The sequence below is a fragment of the Gouania willdenowi genome, chromosome 22 (assembly GCF_900634775.1).
Source record: "Gouania willdenowi chromosome 22, fGouWil2.1, whole genome shotgun sequence".
Taxonomy (NCBI): Eukaryota; Metazoa; Chordata; class Actinopteri; order Blenniiformes; family Gobiesocidae; genus Gouania; species Gouania willdenowi.
This window is the reverse complement of record NC_041065.1, coordinates 12,147,793-12,161,517: the sequence shown is the minus strand read 5'-3', so window position 1 is coordinate 12,161,517 and position 13,725 is coordinate 12,147,793. Positions and strand designations below refer to the sequence as shown.

The 13,725-nt window shown below is 38.7% G+C and overlaps 1 protein-coding gene across 5 annotated transcripts in view; it reads right to left on the bottom strand.

The window, feature by feature from the left end:
* LOC114456081 (DNA (cytosine-5)-methyltransferase 3A-like) overlaps window positions 1–13,021 on the bottom strand; it is a 52,035-nt gene extending 39,014 nt beyond the window's left edge. For all 5 annotated transcript variants that reach the window (XR_003672786.1, XM_028437605.1, XM_028437606.1 and 2 more), the window contains exons 1-3: window positions 12,896–13,021; window positions 11,627–11,837; window positions 6,489–6,584 (exon numbers count right to left, since the gene is read on the bottom strand). Coding sequence is in view for 4 of the 5 variants with exons in the window: in XM_028437605.1 (XP_028293406.1) it covers window positions 6,489–6,584; window positions 11,627–11,716 (186 nt within the window). In the remaining variant the exon portion in view is untranslated. The remainder of the gene's footprint in view (window positions 1–6,488; window positions 6,585–11,626; window positions 11,838–12,895) is intronic.
* Window positions 13,022–13,725: the final 704 nt, after the last annotated feature.

Genomic DNA, 13,725 nt, shown 5'->3' with positions numbered 1-13,725 from the left:
TGGGGGATGTAGGCAGCGGAACGGCTTTAGCCTTTCAAAAGTAGCTGTGTTTCATGTTTTGCCATCTGAAATGATTTTTAGTTCTGGGGAAATATCATTACATGTACTTAAAACTAGTGATGCACCGCAAATCCAGCCACCAAAAGACCCGATCAAAACAGGATGTGATGACTCGAGCAAATACCGCTGTCAGCGCTCACTTGTCTGGAAATGGGCCAAAGTGTCCGTTTTGGAGTCCTGTGAGTGGGCTTCTAAGCAGATTTTGAAATGGAACACAGAGTGAAAATAATGTAAAGTTCACTTTCAGGTGAGATTTATGTTTCCGTGTCACGTAGACGCTGTTAGCTACGTGTAGACCTCTTTGTCGACACGCACTTCTACACCATGACTGACACGTGGCAATTCGGGTTCAGAGTCTGTCAGCGCACATTTCACAGAGATCCTCTGCACTCATTCATTCATCGTTACTGTACTCGGCCAGCGAGTAAAGATCGTGACTTGGAATTGGGATTAAAGCACAAAACCTGCAGTGAAGCCATGGTTGAATAGTGCTTGCTTGTGTTATTTTTTTCATAGTGTAAGATTTTTTCTCTATACCTTCTTCCCAGATCTTTAATTGAACAGCTAAGAATGGAGAATTCTGGTATACACTCTCCAAGGAAAGCATGCTGCAACCAGCTCTTAGGCTGTAAAAGAAGGACGCAACAGGCAGTACAGATCTCTTCTTAGTGTGGATGTTGATTCAGAATGAAGCTAGAGACAGCAACCCCCGCTAAGACAGAGCAATACAATGTAAAAAAGGAATGTCATTCTTCTCATATGAAGCAATCGTGATACTATCAACATCTCACGTGAGGACATGTCTTGTGGCCTCCTATATAACCTAAATACCCAAACATACACAATTGAATTATAAGAAATCAGTAAATACATTTGAATAGGCTGGTTTGATATTTCCTTATACAGCCCTGAAAAGAATTAAGAAACCACTGCAGTTTTTTCTCATTTGCAGTGGTCTCTTAATTTTTGATAGCGCTCTGAGACTGAATAACAGGTTTTTGTCTCATGTCACAGATGTTCAGACAACCTCAAGTTTCTTCTGATTTCCTGTTTATTGTTACATACAGTATAGCAGTATGGCCTTAAAGCCTGAGAAGGTGAAACAGTTGTCCTTGCAGTGAAGCCATGTTGAGTTATTTTTTAAATGTTTTCGTATTACAATTTTATGCTGGTTTGATACTGACATATCACTGCTGGTTTCATGTCAGAGATGTTAGTTCTACCTCAGGTGGGCACTGATTTATTATTTACTAAATATGTTTTGTTTAAGCATTTATTTTGCACATTTACAAGATTGTTTATTTAACTGATGTTTTTCAGTTTTTCCCATAGTTGTGATGACCTCTTTTTAAATGTTAAAGACAAGGTTTAAAAGAAAATTATTTAAATTTGGCTTTTTTTCTTCTGCTCCTTGTTTTGAATCAATAATTATCTATAGACTGATATGAACCACTTGTATCGTGACCCATTATCCAGCCCTAATCCACTCTACATTTTAAGTTTATTGTCCATCTTTCATTGTTTAAGTGTTCATCTGTTTCTTCCGTGTGAATGGTTTTGGTTACATTTCAAACAACTACCGTGGATCACATTTGACAGATTGAAACAATACGCATGAAGAAAAGGGATTGTTTCATGATCTGGGTATGGTAGTTGTTCATATTTAGTTTCAGTTCAGGTCAGGTTTGTGTTTATTTGTTGTCTTGAGGTCTAGCCGCGTTGTGGCGCAGTGGGAATAGTTACCTACGCCAAGGACGTAATATTTTCACCCGTATTTATTCATTTGTTTGACTGTTAGCAGGAATACGTCAAAACTGCCAAGTGGATTTTGACAACATTTCACCCAAGGATAGACCTTACATAATGGAAGAGTTCATTCCATTTTGGAGGGGATACAGATCAATATACTGATTTTTGATCAGTTTAAACTAATGGAAAATCACTTTCTTTCATCATTGGTGAAATTTTAAAAAGTAATATCTTTATCTGTATGAGATTTGACTCGGTTATGCCGGGATGGATTCTTTTAGCTACCCCACTGAGTTTCATACAGATCGGATCCAAAATGTGCATTTCATCACAATTTTCTTTTAAAAAATGGGGGTGCACATACATTTGGACCTACTGTATCCTTATTAATGGATGTAGAAATTTCTTCCAAGCCTTTAAAGTGTGAATAATCATGATCACTGATCCAGATAACTACCATAATCTAGCAAAGAGGATATTTGGAGCTTGGGGGAGGCTTGGCTCTTGTTTCTATTTGTTTCTGGTACAAGGGGGCTGCTTTTTCAGTTGGCTTTTTATTTTTTTTCCTGTCAATCCTGTTTGAAAAATGAGTAAGTTTATGGTGTTGGTCATGTGTTCTGTCTATCCTCGTTCTCTTTGCGCATAATGGGTTCCTGTCTTTGTAGTCACTCCCTGCCTATGTCAGTATGTTTGTGTGAGAGACTTTCTTTTTCACTTCATGTTCCCACTCAGGTGTTTTCTATCAACTAATTTTCTTTAGCACAACTTAACATTTGCACTGACACAGTATGTTAATTATTCATCCATGCTTCTTCATGTCCTTGGAACTTGCCGGTATGACTTGTTCCAGTGTTAATGTAATTATTAGGTTGTTTAACCTCTGTTTTGTACTTAGTTAAATAAAATAGGCCATATTTTGAAAAGCTATGTATGCCCTACACGAAACCCTGATCAACTGTGCTGTCGCTGGTGTCAAGAAAAAGCCTTAAAAGTAAATGTTTTACATATAAGGTGTGACAGCAAATGTGGTTCATGTCTTTTCATCTGTAAATATAGACATGGCGGTTTGTATATATGGCAGGAAATGGCAAGAACTCAGGATGCATCTGTCTCGCAGCAGGCAATATTTTGCAAAGGGAAGATTAAAGATTGACTCTTTTGTCTGTACTAGATAAAATTCCTTTAATTTAATTGTGTTTGATCCAGATTGCTGAAGAAGAAAACAATTGAATGAAGAATATTTAGAGCAGACATGCAAAATTAGCTTACTTAAAAAATTAGACTGTAATATGATAGAGTTGCACCAAACCAAAGCTGACTCTGAAACAGTTGGTCACAACAATGAATGACCACATATTTGTAAAAAAAAAAAAAAAAGAAGAAGCGAATTAACTGTAAACTAAACAAGCGCATGCATATAAAAAGTGTCTCTCCAGTAAATCAGATCATGGAGAACTAAAACAACAAACCCACAGATCAGACTATTGATGTTATGATTCCATTCATAACAAGAGTGACTCTAGTGTGTGTGTGCATGTTTGTGTTTGTTTAAAGCTGCAGCATGTAGAATTGTGAGACTGGAATGAAACAACCACACTCCCCACTCCCCTCCCTGTTTTGAATCCACCTGCATCCTTGTGACTGTACATGACTGTGGAGCTTTTTGCAATGACTTTGTTGCTAAATCTGGCAACTTTCCAACTCCTCTTACATACTTTTTTGTGAAAATCAACAAATCACTACACCAGTACGTGACGCACTCTGCGCGGTTGCGGATGTCCGTTCCGAGTATGTTTGGGGCTTTAGACGGTTGCTTCTCCACATTGTTCTTCCTTTTATAAGTTTGCTTTGGCATGTAAGACGTTGTGTCTAACACCACGATGGGTACTTTTCCTGCCGAAACATCTGCAATTACACCTTCACTACAAATACAGTAGGACGTGAATGTACAGTGACTTTTATAGAGCATCCAATAGTAAAGGCCAAATCGGCTCAAGGATCACTTTGTTTTTAAAAAGATCTCTGATTGGCTTTAAAAGAGCGTCTCGCTCCTTGATTTCTAAAGCTTGGCAGAGCAAAGAGAAGGAGCAGAGGTCCAGTGTCCTCTCAGAACACTTTAAATTACAATATGCTGAAAGTAGGCATGCTCATAGTTAACCGGTCACCCCATAACCGATAACAAAAACTTAAAACAATTAATACTAATAGTTATTTGTTTTAAATTAGGTAACTATGTCAATCGACTCACGGGGGTATGTCGACACGTGCAACATGTACGTAAGACGAGCACCCTCTCCCCCTCAAAAAACCCAAAACTGTCTAATTTTCCAGACTACCGCTCATTTTGAGTTAGTGAAGTATTATCATGGCACCTTGTTGCTGAGAATCATACAGGTTGTGTGAGCCCTAAGTACCGACACACACAGAACAACAAGCGTGCACGCAGCTGATGTGACCAACATATGTTTCCAAACCCGGCCTGACCCCGCCTGGTTCCGTCGGGTGCTGTTGGGCTAGGGTCAGGTATGATATCCATCCATTGTGAGAGAGTCTCACAGGAAAAGCAAGGAGGAGGGAGAGGTATAGACCGACATCTGGATAACGGATCCGTGTTTGGTTTCTACCTTCATAATCCCAGCCGACAGCTGCAGCAGTGAGGCGGGTCTTATGGTGAACAGACCAGGCTGATTTCAGAGCATATCAACATGTTGCTTTTTAGGCCGGGCTACCGGACTCAAAACGCCACTCACTTTGTTGTTGTTGTTGTTCTTCTTCTCGTGTACACTAGTTCAAATCGCCACTCCTCTGTTATTAGTGAATGAATCGGGCTAAAATTTGGTCGGTATAATCTATGGATGTATACGCATAGACGCTCGGAGCCCCATTTTTTATTTGGGCCCCCCCAAAAAAAAACAAAACAAAAGTCGCTTTCTCATTTATTTGTGAGTCAAATATTACAACAGTTGGTGGAACTGAATCATTGGCACATACCAATATATATATGGGGCCCATTACCCCGTACGTGTCACGGGGGTGCCATTTTTCAAATGACTACTCCTCTGTTAGTTCTCGTTAGATCGGAATGCAGTTTGATATGAATACTCTATTAATGAATATGATGAGATGCTTGGAGCCCTATTTTTTTAATGGGGCCCGGGGGCCCACCTATGGGACCATTAGTGTAACAAAACTATTTGTGTGTGCATAACACCATCTTGGGCTAACACTGCAATTTTTTTAATTTTTTTCTGTTGATTAATAAGTAGAGATGGGCGATGTTATCAGCTCACTGATATTATCAACTTACCAATATTATCAACCAATATTTACATCCAAAATGAATATAATTTGACATCGGTATCGGTATTGGTTTTTTTGCCCATATTGTTTTGATTAAAAATAATGTTTTCCTTATTTTGCATTTGTTGTCTTAAGTCGATGCTACATTCCTTGACAAATATGCATGTTTTTTTTCTCATAAACCACCAACACACAGCCTTCCCTAAGGAAAAACTTTATTAGGGTAACATACTTAAAAAGAAAGGGCAGTTTTTTTGTCCACTGATATTTGAAAACCGATATGTGTTGTTGTTAAAAATAAAGATGCCACTTTTTCCAAAACTGAAGTTCGATTATTTTTGTACATATTGGTATTGGTTGATATCAGAAATCGGAAATGGTTGGACAATATCGGATATCGGCAAACAGCTAACATCAAATATCTCTATTAAAAAGTATTGTCCCTGTTAATCAGATGAATACAAAGATTAAAAAAAACTGATGGAAAATTCTACTTATCTTATTTGTTTCAATGAATGAAGACCAGATTATGTATGTAAAAGCTGTTTAAACGTTAATGTTTAAAGATTGGATTCTGTTCACTTCCATTTTTCCCTTTACCTGTAGTTATTAATCAGTACGGAAAAATAAATAACTTCAATATCCATGTCTAACTGTATGATTAGCTCATTAAGAGCCCAATGGCAGCAGCTGTGACACACCTTTGTTCCTGGAGTGTCTGATGCTCTACATGTATTCAATCCCTTCCAGCTGTAAAAACACTGAGAGTGAGGCACCCCTATTCAGAGCAGTTATTGATACTACCCATTACATCTGCTTCAGATAAACACACTTAAAAAAAAACCTCTCTTGTGTACCATGTGTAGACATTTTATGGAAACCATCCTTCACGTTTTGGAAGACTATTAAGTGAGATTTAATGAACATGAGGCTTATGTATCCTCTAAGAGTACCGGAAAAAAAAAATGTTAGGATTCATTGATAAATCAGAGCTTGCGTTCATGTGCATGCCAGAAGTGCATGAGACACATGACTACAAAGATGTCTTACTGTTGCAGTTGTGAAAGATATGAAATCCATATCTTTGAAGATGTTTTTAAAATTCAGTGACACAATGGGGTCAGGGTAAGAAATCTAACATGAGTGATGTAATGTTTTCCCCTAATGTTTTTGGATTGAACACATAGAAAACCTTTGACGTAAGTTCATTTTAATCTATCATCTTTTGTTCCCAATAGCAGTGTATCCCACCTCACATTGGGTGCAATTAGAGAGGCAGTTTGTCTTTTGAGAACAGTTTTTGGAAGAACTAAGACTAAATCACTAAAGGCAACTATGGATGATGCATTAAAGACTTGGGAGATATACAGAATACTTACTAAAAACAGCTTGCGTTTCCTTCCAGGCTTGCTAACGCTACTTTTAGTAGACTTCTCCTCTTCCATCAGGTCCCTATCCAGTACTGTGCAATCACCCTGTAAGGAGACAGAGCACGCCAACTTTAGCACACATTTTTTCCACAGAAAAAAAAAAAAAAGCAGCTTTGCATTAAAGTACAAAAGGCTTAGTTTCAAGTCAAAGACTGGTTAGACTTTGAAACATAGTAATACCAGATATCCAGGAAAACCCAATACTACAACATCTTAACAGGACTAGTCAGACTAATCTGGCTATGGGACTTGTTAAAAGAGTGGACAGTGAGACAGACGGAAACAGAATAACATTTCCCTTTCAAACAAAGCTGAAGTGAAAGCTCTACGGACACAGTGCTGACCTTACACAGACAATCTCCTCTTGACACCGTTACAAAGACGTCGACAGACCCCCCCCCCCAACTCCCCCAGACAGCAATTTCTCTTTTGATTATTAAAACTGTCTTCGCTCATGAACACAGAGACGTGGCTGCCACTGCCAAGTAGCCCTGGGGTTGATGGGAGAAAAGATGACCTTAATGTAAATGCTTTGTTTCAATATTGACTGAATAGGACCACCAGAACCACGTTTGAATGTGAATGAGACTTCAAGGCCATTCTTGACAGCTATAGCAGACGGGGGCATGGGGGGCGGTTGGGGGGGGTGGGGGTAGAGTCCTTATTAAATTCCATCACAATTGAATGGGAGATTCCTTCAAAGATAACCAAGCTCTCTGTCACCAGATCCCTTTTGCTGAGGTGTTGCTGGGTACATCCTTTTGAGCTCAGATGCTAGGGCAAAGTATAGAATACTGTGGTGACATGTTGCAAGGAGTTATATATAGCTAGACATTTCAGTGACGAGGCTAACACAAAATAAAGGACACTTTCAGGACCTTTACAAAGGTCCTGAAAGGGTTACCTAACCCAAAGTGAAGGTGGAAGAGGTTTTTCTGCTATCATGTCCTCTTCCCTGAGACACACTCATTTAATTGTTTGAAAATCCATGTCCATTAACTTCTGTTACATAGCAGAGCTGATTTTCGTTTTCTCTCTATAGCACCGCCCTCAAACACGCTCTTTTTTTGAAAACAGCAATTTCCAGTTGTATGTTTTGTTTGTTTTTGATATCCTTTTCTGACCTCTAGAATAGTCTTCTTCAGTAGCTGGACTTACGTGTTTGGGAATGTTTCCATGTGGAGTCTTGGTTTAAAAAAAGCTGAGGTTACACTATTATTAGGTAATGGTAATTGCATGGATGCACTTTTTATTTGATGGTGTTTTTTACTGCGAGTATAAGTAAATATTGTCTTTTCTACCATCAAAACTCCTCGAAATTGAGGTTTACCATGAAACCACTACATATACTGCATTTTATGTCAAAATGTTGAATTCAAACCTTTCAGAAAATTGTGCTGCAGGTTGTTATTGGAAAGGTTCCAGTTAAGAACCACAGCTTTAAAATGTCAGAAAAAAAACTACTATTTTTATTTTACATAATTAAACTGGAATAATACACAGGCTACATGTACTGTGGGTGTTTTTTTTTATGTATACAGGTTATTATGTGAACTGTAATGGTGCCTGGTGTTTCTCCTTTCCTTACCAATTTGCATAGATAATAGCACAATTTGAGCGCAGCCTGGTGCCCAGCCTCGTCTGGGTACCACTTACGTCGGAAGACAATTCAGTCATGTCTGGCTATCTCTGCAGGAACAGCCCACCTCGCACACATGCTTGCGCTCACTCCATTTTCACTCTCAGCGTCAGCCTAATGTTTCCGGAGGAAGACAACAGAAATCCCTCCGAATTAGATTTGTTGTTGCCCGGAGTGAACCGTACTACACTGTCAATATTCCTACACCATTTCCATGCGGGAATCAGTTATTTAAGGCAATGTCAGTTGCCAGGCAACAAGACTAAGGGCCATACTGTGTAATGGGAACATAGTAAAAGAGGACAGATGCCCCCCCCACCCCCCACACACACATCCCAACCCCCAGTTAGGGAACTGTGGAGCTTTTCCATTTGGAAGTCGACCTACAGCAGCCAACGCCCTCATCACCAAGCACCATTAGGAGATGTCACATAATCCAGCTGCAGCTTCAGCAGTCAGCGATGCTGTGGTTACACAAAGACATTAAATGTGTCCACCTCTACATCATTAGAGGTGACGGGCTACTCCACACTCGGCCTAAAGACGTAACTGATAATGTAGACTTTTCATGAAGAATCACAAGTGATTTATGGAGTTCACTCATTGCCTTTGAACTGAAAAGGGAGGCCTGAGGAAGACTATAAGATGAAGTCAATTCATTATGCTGGGGAGGATTTTAATTGGCTTTGACCTGATTTGACTGAGCAACTGTCCAATCATGTGGCAGTCAGGGAATTTTCCCAAAAATACACACACACACACACACACACACATTCACTCCAGGGAGTGAATATAGCACTACTAGCCAAATGCGGGTGAATTTGTGGTGAATTGAATCAGTTTAGCATCCACTGTGGCAGGTTCAATTCCACTCTGTCGGCATAGAACAAACTGGCCCTTTGAATTGAACGACGGGAGCCGGATCCTGTTTGAGAGCCGATTAGTTTTAATTGCACTGTAAATTTGATTGGTTAAAATAGCGTAGGGGAGGAGCTAGCAGGGCAGCAAACAGAGGCCAAAAGGGAGGGAAAGATTGAGAGTGAGAGACTTAGTCCCGATACAACTTTTTCATTTCCAATATGATACCAATATTGCAGCCTTGCGTATCGGCCAATACCAATATTGATCTGATATCAGCATGAATCATACATACTTTTATTTTTTCTAAAAAATTCAGGCTGATATCGAACTGATATCCAATAACGATATCAGATCTGGACACCACTAGTGCTAATTAGTCTGGATAATTCTGCGTGTAGAGGGGTTGGATGGAGGAACATGGAAGACGCAGGCAGTTGCAGAACTGAACAAAAAAAAAAAACACAAACACACACACACACACCCATGGCAAAGCCTTCTCAACAGAAAACTATCAGATGTGTTAAGGAAAAGACACCAGTGAGCCCAGTGTCAATCAATTCTGTTGTTGTTTGCATATCCAGCTGGTTACTTTAATCATTTTTCCCCCAAATGATCTACTTTCTGCCACATGTTGGCTATTTGTTCTAAGTGACATATTTCCATAGATACATTTAATGAAAAGCAACTAAATCAATTTGTTTTTTCTTGCTTGTCTGTATATGTTATCAAAGATTAACATATGATATCATACGCTAATAAAGACGTGACAGCTATGCGTGTTTTTTTTCGCGCAATAAAATAAACAAATACTTGTATTTTGTTTCTTATGTGCGATCATTACCAGCACTCCCTGAGGAAGGATAAAATAAACTTTATTAGAGAGAAAGATATAAAAAGAGAGTGCAGTGTTACACCCTAGTGAGGGGGAAAAGAACAAGGGAGAGGGAGTTAGGGTGGAACATTAAAAATGAATTCCTCTAAGCTATGTAAAATGTGATGTTACTATTGTGCACATTGTACTGTGGGGTGTAATCTACTGTGCCGTTCTACTAATATACGTAGAGTGATTAAAGAGGGTGTGACGTCACTGCTTAGGAATAATGACAATGAGTGTGAACGAGGGAAAGGGTGAGTGATTAAACCTGTTATATAATTTATTTATTTTTTTGTGAACATTGTGTCTAAAGTTAATAAATACATTTTAAATAAAGCTTATTTAAAATGGTATATCATTTTGTATTGTTTTCCTTATGCAGTTATAAAGAATTGGGACTTTGAGGTTAATGGGTAATTGTTCTTTACTGTAGTGAGGACTCAGCGTTAAATAGTTGAACATTATTTCACAACCTATGAGATGACACTTGGATAGTTTTGGCCCTGCAATCATTCATTGGTATCACACGATGACTGAAAAATCAACTCTGGTAACAAGTACTAAATGGGGAATACCATGTACATGTCTTATGCAAGAAAAATATGTTTCCATGCATTGTACTGTAACGTAATATAATGCTTAAATATAAAAGTGGCCGGTACACATGTCGAGTGGATGGTAACTTATAGAATTTAACAGCCACAGAGGCAGGTGGAGAAAAAAGTTAGATAACACTTTAGTTTACCTATTAACCATTAATGAGTTGCTTATTAGCATTAGTAACATATTGACTCTTTATGAGTCATTATTAAGTACTTATTAATGCCTTATTATACAACCAGTAAACCATTAACTAAGAGTTTCCCTCAATAACTTCAGAATTATTACTTATTAGTAGTAAGTAAGGAAGTTGTTGTATATGAATTATGATCTCAACATGCAAGGGTTAGGATTAGGGTTAACGTTAACCCTAATCCTAACCCAGTTAGGACTGTGAGACTGCCATTAAGTGTATAATAAGGCATTAATAAGAAATGAATGATGACTAAGTAAGAGCCAATATGTTACTAATGCTAAAAAGCAACTAGTTAATGGTTAATATGTGTTCCTTAAACTTAAGTGTGACCAAAAGTGAATTTCCATCCCTGACACACACACTATATTACTCAATAAGACTTGCAGTTTAACTCGGTAATAAATTAGGAAATTCTGCTGTGGGCAATAAAATACAGATAGAAAATTTGTTTTTATGCAATGCACTGAACCCAATTTCTGCTAATAACAGGTGTAATAAAGGGCGTAAAGTGAGCCACGCACACACACACACGGAAATGGGCCATGTGTGTTACCATAATGAGATTGCCCCCCTCGGGTGCAACCCTTGACAATTATCTCTACCCTGTCATAGAAGCTGTTTTATTGAGTTGTGGTGCAGGTTAACACCCAACCTGAGGTGTACAATTATTTCATACTATTCATCCTGCCAAAAAAAAAAAACATGAAAAAAAAAAAACCCACAAATACGATGAATATATCCATAATAAACTATGCTTGAGTAACAAAGACCCTTAAACCCTGTTTGCTACCCGTGCCTTTACTCAGTACCTAACTTAGGAAAGATGAGAGACAACTTGAGCTTGCTTTGGGGACAGCGTGCAAACACTTGACTTTCATTTTCAAATATATCGGGAATAACATACACTTTCTTCTTACCATTCGATTTCCAGGTGAACCAGCAAAATCTGGGCTTTGGAATGTGTTGGTATTGGTGACATTGTTGGACGGCATCTTTGAGAGGCTCATGAGCTTATGGTTAACGTCTGATGATGGCGTGGAGGAGGATTGTTTCACTTTAGCAGGTAGACTCCAAAAAGAAAAGGAAAATGTGGGAGATGGACCTTCTTCTTCTTCTCCTTCTGCTTCCCTGGAAGATGACAGGAGAATGTGAAGATCAGACTTTTTTGGATTTGGCACGTTTTCTAATCTGAACCATGAAGGGTTGGAATCATGTGTTTGGGTGTGTGCAGATTTTCATGCAAAAGGCTCATCTTTTTGCATAAACTGTGCAGATTTCCTTCAATCTTGTTGCTGTAGTCAGATCTGCTCTGCTTTTTTTGTGGAGTACACGTAATGTAGCTATAGGACCCGCAGAGGAGTCTAGTATAGATACTACAGTATGGCTACTATAGCCTGCAGGCCTCTCACACCGCATGCATGTACTGTACGATTGCACAGCAAAAGAAACAGAATAAAACCAAGTTTATTCATCTGTAATGATGCAGATTAAAAACAACATTAAATGTGTTAACCTTGGCTGAGGGGATTAAAGGTAAACCATGCACCTCTGTTGCATCAGGGTTCAATGTTAAAAACCTTTGCATCCTTGTTCAACAATGTTGTATTTCATTTGCTTAATATTAGTTTAATAAAATATCCCAAATGCTCTATCAGATCAATAACCAATGCATGTAATTTAAATAAATAAATAAATAAATAAATTGATTTCTTTAACATGTGATCACAGAACCACTGACTGGTTCTGTATGAACCCATTTCCATCAGCCCACACGCTTCTGTCACATTAATGATAAAAACGGTTTAAAAAGGCAAACTTTCAGACGTCTTTTAAAACAGGCAGGTCTACAATGTGACCTAGGGGGGCTGCTTTCACAGGCCACGCTCACGTTAAAGATACATCGAGGTATTTCTTTAAAAAAAAAAAAAAAAAAAAAAAAAAAAAGGTCAATATGTCCAGAAGTCCAGGTGAAATCAATCAACTTAAGAACGTCTCTGTGTCCAATGGACACCTCCGCTGAGACGCCCCCCCTGAATGCGCTCGGCTTCCCGGTGCCCATCGAGGACCTTCCGCTCGCTTTCACTGGTTGGATTCAGATAAAGGTCAACCTTTCTTTGCGGTGATGGCACAGCCAGGGTTTAGAGAAAAAAAACACCCAGTAAAGCACAGCACAGTGCGGTCGTTACCCGTGTTTCCCCCAGGTTCCCGGGCCTGGCCCTCCGTGTCTCGCTTGCTCCCGGAGCCTGGTTCCTCTTCTCTCCCCGTCTTCCGCCTCCCCGGCCGGCCAGCTCTCTCCAGCTCCACCGCTCTCTGTGGACGGAGGGCTGCCCGCCGCCGGGTCCTAAACACAGCCGGATGTATAGCTATGTTTTGACACGAGCACAGATATCAAGCGCGTTTCTATTTTATGACTATGATGTATTAATAAAATAATTGTAAAGTATATTTACATCAGTGGTGGAAAAAGTGCCCACCTTTACTACTACAGTGAAAGTACAAATAATTTTTGTCAAAAACGACTCTATATACACAACTTGAAAAAGTAGCTCAGTCAAAATATTACTTAAGTGAAAGTAAATAAAGTAAAGTCAGTTGTGATGTACTTAATGTTTAATAACTCCACATCAAACCAACCAAATCACCATTATTCACAAAATAAACAAAACAAATTAACAACTCAGCTGCATTCATCAATACAACTGTTTTATTTGACAAAAAAAAACAAAAAAACCTAAGCAACAACTGTGTTAATAACTCACAAAAACACATATTTCATAGTTACTTGTAGTAACATTTGACCATCATGACGTATAATTTTAACAAACACTAAATAACTATTAAAATGCAAATTTTAGTTTGCTTCTTTCGCTTATAGGTGAAAGTAATAAATTATTTGCATAAAAAAAAATTAAGTCAGTTATTTTCAACATTGGGGTCGTGACCCCATGTGGGGTCGACTGAAATGTCTAGTAATTGATTTAAAAAACAAAACAAAAAAAAACCACTTTTTTAAATA